Raw genomic sequence first — 8787 nt, 5'->3', positions numbered from 1 at the left:
TAAGAGGAAGGTAGGATTGAAGTGAGAGTTAAACAGAGATTATTTGTAGCAGAATTTGCAGCACTGAGTAGCACTGAGTAGCTTGCTTCACTCGTTTCTGTCTGCACTTGGGAGTACAGACAAGAAAACCTTCAGCTGTAAAAGCTGTGCTTCCCCCAGCTTGCTGAAGTGAGAGACTGAGCATCTTTGCCTTCCAGACAGCTCAGCCCTTACCCCACAGAGGAGCTATCGCAGAAGAACGTCACACTGCAGATTAGATAAATTTTCAGTACCAGCTACAGGAATAGCGTAACAGGGAGATAAATGTGTAACTTTGCTCGTGCTTGAATTTGAGACAGACAGGCTAAAAAAAAAAAAAAAGATAAAGGAATGAGCCAAACGTTCTGGACTTCGCAGAGCAAAGCGTGTCGTGTGCTTAACAGCCCCAGGGTGAATTTTGTAGTCACGTGTTTGAAAATATGATGGTAGTAATAGAGTTCCTCAAATCATCCTTGGGTGTTAAAATAAACCTTTTACTTCCCTGCAGTTCCCTAAGAACTGCTTTTAATTCAGCCAATTAACACTAATCAAACATCAGAACTGCGGTTTATCATCTGATTATTATTAATAAGGATGATAACCTGGTAACAGTAAAGAGGGTCAAAGCTCATATTCAATTTTGAACCATCAGTCAGGTTGGGCAATTTTTGTCAGTATCATATCAGACTGTTTGTTCTTCACAGGTACAGGACTAGAATGTATTCTAATTCAAGCAAAAAGTGGCTACTGAAAGATAAAGGGATCAAAGAGTCTCTGTACTGTTATTTCTCATCACCTGCATTATAGCAAGGGCTGTCTTCAACTAACTGCACTGAGAAATATTTCCTGAAAGCAGAGTCAGAGAGTCTGGAAATGCAAAATAAAGCAATTGGAGCGTAGAGAATTTTAGTACGGTTATCTCTCAGCATGGAATTCGCCTCACAGATAACGTGGTGCAATTCACCTTAAACGCTGCAAGATGGAGACTTCACATGGGACAAAGTTAAAGTTTATTAGGCATTATTATATATTATCTCTCCATCCCTCTGGTTACATGAACAAGCACAGCAACAAGCCGTTGGTAATACAGAGCGGCAACGCCTCAGAGGTGCAGTCACTGGTCGTTCTCATAGTCAGCAGGATTCTTCCTCTTCAGCCTCTCAAACTCTTGTGTGCCCCAGGAGTAGAGGAGGTAGGCGCCCACGAAAGCTGGAAAGCAAAAGGAACGCTGACACAGGGCAAGGCACGGAGCGGCCTGGGCCACCCGCAGTGCTTCTGAACCAACCCAGCCCCGCCACACCTCGCTACAAAACCCCAGCGCCCCGCTCGCTTCCCTCTGCCCCTGCGGACACCGGGCCTCCTCGCAGCCCGCCTCCTACTCACGGGGTGCAACCCTGAAGACCTGCGAGCTGAACCGCCGCCACACGTTGGGCAGCGCGTCAGAGAAGACGTTGGGCAGGGCTCGCTGCTCGAAAGGCGACAGGCTGTAGGTGATGATGTGGCGCACCCGGGCCAGGTTCCCGAAGTGGATGCCCATGGTGGTACCGTGTCACCTTGCCGGCTCCGCCGCCGCCGCCGCGCGTCCCGGAAGAGGAATCTCAGATGCTGCTTCCGCTTCCGGGCCGCGCGGTGGCCGTTGGTTACCACGGGTTACCATTGGTTACTATGGGTTACGCTGGCGCTGCGCGCCCCCGTGCGCGAGGCCCCGCCCTCAGCCGCTCTCCTCAGGGCTGCAGGCGGCCGCGGAGCTCGTCGCGCTGCCCCGTCGCATCTAACAGCCCCACGCACGGTAATGAGCTCCGTTAAAAACGCAGCTTCTGCTGGCTTTGCAGGAAAGGGGAAAGGAGAGGAGCGAGGCGTCTGGAGCTGCTGAGGGTGGGAAAGGCCTGGGCGCCGTGGCGGTGGGCCGCGAGGGCGGTAACGACGCTCACAGTTCTGCGCCTCCTCAGCCGAGATCCGCTGTTGCACCGCTGTGTAGTGCTGCAGGGCTGTGCTGCCACACGGCGCGGGATGAGCCCTGTAATCCAGCGCAGGTTTCCGATACGAGGTTACGCATTCCTGTGACTGTATTCTACAGCTTCCGTAGCCTGAATGCTTTCTCTCGAATTTGCTCTTTCACACTCTTGCTGAAGACCCAGTAGCTTTGTTTTACATCTCCACAGTTATTTCTGCTGAATCAGCTGCAGCGCACCCGATCTCTTCAGTCCCCACAAAAATGCTGTGAGAAGAAGTCACCAAAGGATGTTGTCAGAAATTATCACTGAGAAAAGAACCACAGAGATCATCTGAAAGGAGACCACTTTAAATAAACAAATGTTTGGCAGAGCTGAATTCCCATCGTTTGAAATGGACTGGTGGGAGTGACACTTCTTAGGCAAGGAACTCTTTTCCAACCCAATCAAATACAGCGCTGATCTGGCACTATTTTGCCTTGAGCTCTTGGTAAGATGTATGGAATCATAGAATCATGTACCCTCACACTGAGCCAAAGCAAGCACTATTTTTAGTGCAGCAGCCCCAGGCTAACGCAATCAGCAGAGGCTGCATTGTGCCAGGCAGCATCACAGCTCCACACCGCCTTCAGGCTCACGCAGGGGCCCTGAAGCACTCCTGCTGCCCTGCAGCGTGCTGTGAGCCATGCGCAGCCCCTTTGGGTGCTGTGCTTCCCCCCCCAGGCTGCGTGCCCAGGACAAGCAACGTAGAACTTTGTCACGATCCAATGTTAGGGATTGGCAGGGAATGGAGGAGTTTATGCAACAATGCATTCAGAAATTGTTTTAAAAGCTATTCTTAGCTATTGCAAAAAAAAAAGCACACAAAACAGAGCTGTGTTCTTCTATTAAAAAATCCCTACGAAAGCAGTCCTTTGTGTGAGCTGCAGCCAAAGTTCCCTTAGCTTGAGTGCAATAAGCATTTTCTGCAACATTCCTACAACAAGAAAAGGCTGGGGGAATTGGAAATTTGGAAAGGAAAAAGAATGAAATACTGAGAAAGTAATTTTAACATTAACCTTTCCTCTTTCCCTAGAAGCTTAGCAGAAACATCATTACAAAGGATTTCTTTATACAGAGGAAGACCAGCAGACACTGAATTTAAGTGATACGAGTGATAAGCATTCATTTTATTTATTAGTAAATCTGTAACAAAACAGCTTAAAATAGGCATCTGGTAGCTGAAACCACTTCTGTTCAAATGCAAGATTATTCCAATAAAAAGATATTTACATTTATTTTCACGTTCTAGAGAGACCGAGTGGCTACAAAAATAGTGCTATTATATAAACACCCTCTTATCCCATGCTAAATCCTATTCAGTTTGAAAGAGCTGCTAGAATTACACAAATGCTACAAGTATTTTGAGAATGCAAAACACCCAAACTAAGCGTGAAGCAGCTCGGGGGACACCCACTACCGACAAGTGCACTTAGTAGCTATCATGTCCTCGTACTCCTTGTAGACTATGGAGCCATCGGGCTCTATGGTGAGGACGCTCAGCGGGCTGTATTCAGCAGGAACACAGGAGGGCCTGGGAACAGAGGAGTCCAGTTTCTCATAGATGATGTTCTGCACCATCGTGTGCACGGGAGAGCCGTAGCGGTGCCCGACCGCCCTGGGACAGTCGCCCTTGCAGTACTGAGGGCTGTACCGATGCGGCGCTATGATCCATTTGTCCCACTTCAGTTGGCTGAAGCTTAAACGGAAGCTGTGGAGCTCACACTCGTTCTGAGGAAACAGAAATTGTTTGAAATATTCACTCAAGTTTTGAGGCGGAGTTGCTGGAGCTTCCTTCAGATTCTCTGCCCTTCGATGCCGAGATGCCCTTTTACCCTGCGTGTTCTCTCTTCCTTCGCCACCTGGCACAGCAGCAAACAGGCTGCTCCTCTGCTTGGGCCGCACCGGGCTTTTCCTTCTGTGTCTGAGTGAGTTCCACCTGTGATAAGCTTGCTCGCTGGTATCGTTTAGGTAAAGAAGGAGAGAAGGGGGGACCAGAGCCATGTTAATGAGATTATCCTGTTCAGTGTTATGTTGCGGGTTACCCAAAAGACAAGTGAAGTTCACAGCCATGTGAATATTCCTCCTGTTAGTAGCAATGAGAGGCTGCAGAAAAGAAGTCACATCAATCTCAACCCACTTGCGCTTTCTAACTTCAAAGTGCAGGCTAAACGCTACGGAGTGCGAAACGCTGGGACATACTTGGCTAGAAAAGTCATGCTCCTTCACAGACAAATGGCACGTGCACGTAAAGGAAGAAGTGGGAACCGAGGTGTCAAATGAGTAGAGCAAGACAGACTTGAGTAAGTGCTCGAGAGCAGTGACACGATCCAGGTTGAAGAGCAAATCCACCGAGTGAAAGTCTCCTGAGAAGGGAAACAGAGATCTTGCAGTTAGTGCATCCTGATTTGTCACCTGTACATAAATGCTACGGCACAGTGGATAATCACACATCGTTAAGCAGCAGAAGAAACCAATTTAGATGCCTGTATTTTTGTTATATGGAATGTCTGCTTAGGTCAGAACCAAACGTTACCAACACCACCACGGCGGCCCAAGGCTTTTAAGAGGCATTAGCATGAAGGTAAGGAGCAGCACACAAAATTGGCAGTTGTCCTTTCAGTTCTGGGAAGGGGAAAGAGGAACCAGATGCTTTGAAGTGTACAGAAAGCCATAAAATGAAATAGTGCCAGTTTTAAAGGGCGTGCTGCCAGGTTCCCTTTAAAACTTCAGGTTTTTAGCATTAACTGCAGTTATTCTCCCTGCTCACATATTGCTGACCAACAGCTGCCAGTGACTCTGACTAACAGCAAAGCAGAAAGTCATTTTTGTCAGTTTGCTTTTCTCTTACAAAGCAGAAAGGACAGCTTCCAAGCTATTTTGAATGTGTGATTCTGTCTCATTCACCCCTACTGCAGGATATGCTGTTCTTGTCATTTCCCATGATGTTATTTGTATTTAATGGGATTTCCATCTCATTCGGGGATTGGGGAAGCCCTGTGCTGGCCCTCTCTCCAGGCGTGGAGCTGAATGCTCAGCACACTGCTTCTCTCACTGCTCAGCACTGCCTCTTTCCCTCTGAGTTAGAAATTGCTCCCTGTGACCACACAAGTGCAGTAAGGGATCCCCAAACTCACAGAGAGCAAAGGATTTAGAGTCAGATGAGGGCTCTATGGATCTTAATGAACTTACAATATGGTTTATGTTAATGATTTTTCATCTAAAGTTACGAATTTTAACAGCAGCCTTAAAATTCACTTTCGGAAGTTGGTTCAGATTCAGACCACTGCTTTCTGGTGCTGTATTTAGGATACCTTGGCACGAGATTGCCTATTCAAAACCAAAACGCCTACAGCAGTCTGAGCCGGGCGGCTCCACACCTACCTGTAATCAGATCCCTGTGGCGGTGCTGGCACTCGGAACACGGGGTGAAAAGTCGAACAGTGTTATAGAGGTGGCTCCTGTGGGCCTTCGGGATCCCCTCCTTGGTGGCATACATTTTATACAGCCGCTTCATGTACCGCAGGGCTCGGGAGTCCGGCTGGAGCCTGGGGGTCCCGCTTTCCCAGCTCTGACGTCCCTGGTCGTTCAGCACTTTGAGCAGGGGGGGCAGGAGGGCATAACCTCGGCTCACGCCCTGGGGCAGCCGCAGCAGCGGGTGGAGCTGGCTGAGCTCAGGAGCTCCCGGGGGCCCGGAGAGTTTGTCAAGAGCTGCGCGATCCCTGGAGCGGGGGGAGCACTGGATGCTACAAGAAAGCCAGTGAAGGCAGCAATAGAAACAAACGCAGATCCTCCAGGTACCCGCCATGCTCTTCAGAGCCGCAGCCTAACAACGCCTCCCCCAAAGACATTCAAGAAAAAAACCCCGCGAGCACGAGCCCTTTTATACGTTTCAGCTGTGTGCGATTTCTCTGCGATTAGAAACCGAAGGCAAAGCTCCGCAGCTGGCTGTGCAACACACGTGTGTGCGTGCGGCCGGGCTGAGCCTTCGCACGTGGAAGCGTCTCACCTCCAAACCCCGCTGCTCAGCGTTAAACTTTTCCGCCCCGTGAGCTGCGATGCGCGGCTGTTTGTGGATCGGCCCGCAGGGGGAGCCGGCAGGAGAAGAGATGCCAGCCGCGGGGATTCGGTGTTTGTGGGTTAGGTTTTAAAGAAAGTGCAGCAACACCGCCGGTTGGCATCGCTCAACGTGTATAAGATGCTCCCGAAGGCTCCATCTGGAGAAGCACTGAGTGCTCGGAGCGTTTAGAAACTCTTCTTGCGGTATTTGAAAGGGATGGATTCTTGTTTTATTTAATAAGGAAATGTGTAAGGAAATGTTTTCATGCCAGGTGCCTTTAATTAGAGCTGTGCTATTGGTAATCTAGGGAAGTGCCACCTGTAATCTGGCTTTCACATCTTAGGGCTTCTAAGTAAGGAGTGCTCGTTCAGGGGATGCCTGATTTACTTCCAGAATTCTTTCATTTGAGTGGAAGGTTAATTCAGATAACAATCTCTGATGTGAAACAACGTACCCTTTTTCCTTAGATCTCTTAAAGCTGTTTTGACAGTGATGGAAGGTACCATGGGATTCCATCAGATCTAAGGCCATCTGTGCAACGCAGCTTTGGATGAGGTTGGTTCATTTTAAAAGTACATCCTTCAGTGACACATGACGAGCTGATCTGCTGCTCTCCTGTGCTTGTAAACCATTCCCTCTCTGTGTCAGAGTCAGACAAATGTGACAATGGTTTCTGCCATTCCATAACTATTTAAGCTGCTCTCCAACATCTTTTTTCCTCACCAAGTACCATATTTGTACTATCACAAACAAACAGCAGTCTTCGAATTTTGATACAGCAGAGAAGACTCGTGCCTTTGCCCTGTGTTAGATAATGACATTTGTATGCTTCCACAAGAGAGAGAAAGCATTGATTGCAGGTGCAGCTGGTTCTGCCCCAACAAAGTGCTTCACTTGGGCTTGCTGAGCTGATTCAGGGCGCTGTGAAATACAAGAAGCACCAAGTGCTCTCTGTAAGGTCCCTTAATAACACTGCAGACCCGTAGCTAACTGCACTCACACTGTAACTGAGCTCAGTGCCTGCTGTGGAGCTGTGTCCTGCTGTGAGTGCAAAGCTTGCTGCGAGCAGTGCTGAGATGAGCTGCACTTCTCCATGCCAGGAGCAGGGCGTGCTGCAGAAGTGCTCTGCTGCTCCTTTGGATGCGTTGCCAGCAGCGCTGGAAGCTGAGTGTGTAGCACAGCATTGAGGGGAGACCCTGTGGGCCCTTTGTACCCCTGGAATTAGTAACTGCTCTTGGCAGGGCGGTCAGTTGGTTCATTTAATACACGAGTTTGGTGACTGAATAGGCAGCGGTGTGAGAAAAGCTGTACTTCACCCTTAGTGAAAACAACCTCCTGGCACAGGGCAGCCCTCCTTTGGTCGCTGGAATGGAGCCCGGCCCTCCTCTGCTCGTGGGCTGCTGGGGCTGCTTGGCTTTGTCAGCTTTGCTGCAGTGAAGGTACGTGCTTTGGAGTGCTCACTTACAGCTCCTCTGTACTGAAACCTTGGTTTACAACTCATGCATGCGTTGTTTCCCATCAGCCATGTGATGATAGGTGATAAATGTTGATATTCAGAGTTCAAGCACGGCACTCAGCCTCACCCGCTCAGCAAATACAGCACAGAAGCTGCTGGGTCTCTCCCCGTTGTAATCAGATATTCATTAAAAAAGAATGACGAGAGCTCGTTCCCCTGCTGCTCAATCCATCGGGGATGGGAGGCAGCTCAGGCTCTGCCCTTTGTTAAAGAGGAAGGTAGAAGGTGAGGTGCTGGCTTTGCTGTGCTGGTTGGGATGCTGCTGTTAGTGTGGTTTCTCTGTACAGTGATACCATGCAGTGCTGTCATCAGGTGCACGATTTGGGTTAGAGTCATTAAAAACAAACCAAAGCACTCCTAATAAACACAGAAATAGGTTTGCAGAAGTCCTTCTCCCTTTCTATTTTACTTTTTCTTTAGAAACGGGAAGGATAAAAACCCAAATAAACTGACAAGCCAGGAGATGGGGGCTGATGCTTGGCATTCCTCCTCCTGTCTCTGTGTGCTGCGGAGCTGAGATCTGCCACGTCCTCAGATCAGTTCATTGGAAGGGACTTGCAAGCATCACCAGACAGCAGTGATCCTGCTGCTGTCACCTGGCCTGGGGCAGCAGAGGGGCCAGGTAAATAACAGCACCCACATGTGAGGTTTTTCAGATTTTTCAAATCGTTTTTCAATGAAACAGCAATTCCAGCCATTCTAGCAGCCAGCGTTCATCGCAAAACCGGATCGTGGCTGTAAAGTAGGAAATTGTTGGTTTTGTTGGGCTGCCACGTGTGTCCTTGTGTGACCCCCAGCGAGAAAAGCTCTGAATTGTAAGGCAGCCCATCGGGGCAGCTCGGAACTCCGCGGAAGGGAACCCACACCGTTACTCTGCCCAGCGCTGCCCGTTCCCACGACTTCGGGGCAGCCGCTCCGCTCTTTCCCTGTGTCCATATGTGTGTGTGGTGTGTTGTATGTGTGTGTTGTATGTGGGAGGCTCTCTTCCTTTCTGCCCAGCAGCTCCCGCTCCCAGCCGCCTCCCCTGACCCCACCTCCGTGCCTCCCCGCGGCCGGGCGCTCGCAGCGCTGCGGGCGTTGAGCTGAGCGGGATCCGCTCCGGCTCCGCTCCGTGAATTGCGCTGCTCGGGTCCGAGTGCTGAGAGCGCGTTACCCATCTGAAAGTGATTTGGGACTGACGGAGGTGGATGGGTTTGGGAAGG

The 8787-nt window shown here is 49.8% G+C and overlaps 2 protein-coding genes across 2 annotated transcripts; both read right to left on the bottom strand.

Moving 5' to 3' along the window:
* Nucleotides 1–1011: 1011 nt before the first annotated feature.
* On the bottom strand, nucleotides 1012–1620 carry LOC128084119 (cytochrome b-c1 complex subunit 8). Its single transcript, XM_052689960.1, has 2 exons — nucleotides 1402–1620; nucleotides 1012–1227 (listed from the first exon to the last, which is right to left on the bottom strand). The coding sequence occupies exons 1-2, from the start codon at nucleotides 1553–1555 to the stop codon at nucleotides 1133–1135; spliced, it is 249 nt and encodes an 82-aa protein (XP_052545920.1). The 5' UTR covers nucleotides 1556–1620; the 3' UTR covers nucleotides 1012–1132.
* Nucleotides 1621–3109: 1489 nt separating this feature from the next.
* GDF9 (growth differentiation factor 9) lies at nucleotides 3110–6010 on the bottom strand. Its single transcript, XM_052689952.1, has 2 exons — nucleotides 5394–6010; nucleotides 3110–4375 (listed from the first exon to the last, which is right to left on the bottom strand). The coding sequence occupies exons 1-2, from the start codon at nucleotides 5815–5817 to the stop codon at nucleotides 3426–3428; spliced, it is 1374 nt and encodes a 457-aa protein (XP_052545912.1). The 5' UTR covers nucleotides 5818–6010; the 3' UTR covers nucleotides 3110–3425.
* Between the last annotated feature and the right edge of the window lie 2777 nt (nucleotides 6011–8787).

The sequence above is a fragment of the Tympanuchus pallidicinctus genome, unplaced genomic scaffold, assembly GCF_026119805.1.
Source record: "Tympanuchus pallidicinctus isolate F22 unplaced genomic scaffold, pur_lepc_1.0 scaffold25, whole genome shotgun sequence".
Classification (NCBI taxonomy): domain Eukaryota; kingdom Metazoa; phylum Chordata; class Aves; order Galliformes; family Phasianidae; genus Tympanuchus; species Tympanuchus pallidicinctus.
The sequence above is the reverse complement of the archived record's forward strand: the minus strand, read 5'-3'. Positions and strand labels throughout refer to the sequence as shown.

Excerpts from the sequence above, each read along its gene's own strand:
- LOC128084119 (XM_052689960.1), bottom strand. The coding sequence starts at position 1,555 with ATGGGCATCCACTTCGGGAACCTGGCCCGGGTGCGCCACATCATCACC. Across the intron at positions 1,228-1,401 it reads GGTCTTCAGGGTTGCACCCC|CTTTCGTGGGCGCCTACCTC; the intron begins GTGAGTAGGAGG and ends TTTGCTTTCCAG.
- GDF9 (XM_052689952.1), bottom strand. The coding sequence starts at position 5,817 with ATGGCGGGTACCTGGAGGATCTGCGTTTGTTTCTATTGCTGCCTTCAC. Across the intron at positions 4,376-5,393 it reads CCACAGGGATCTGATTACAG|GAGACTTTCACTCGGTGGAT; the intron begins GTAGGTGTGGAG and ends TTCCCTTCTCAG.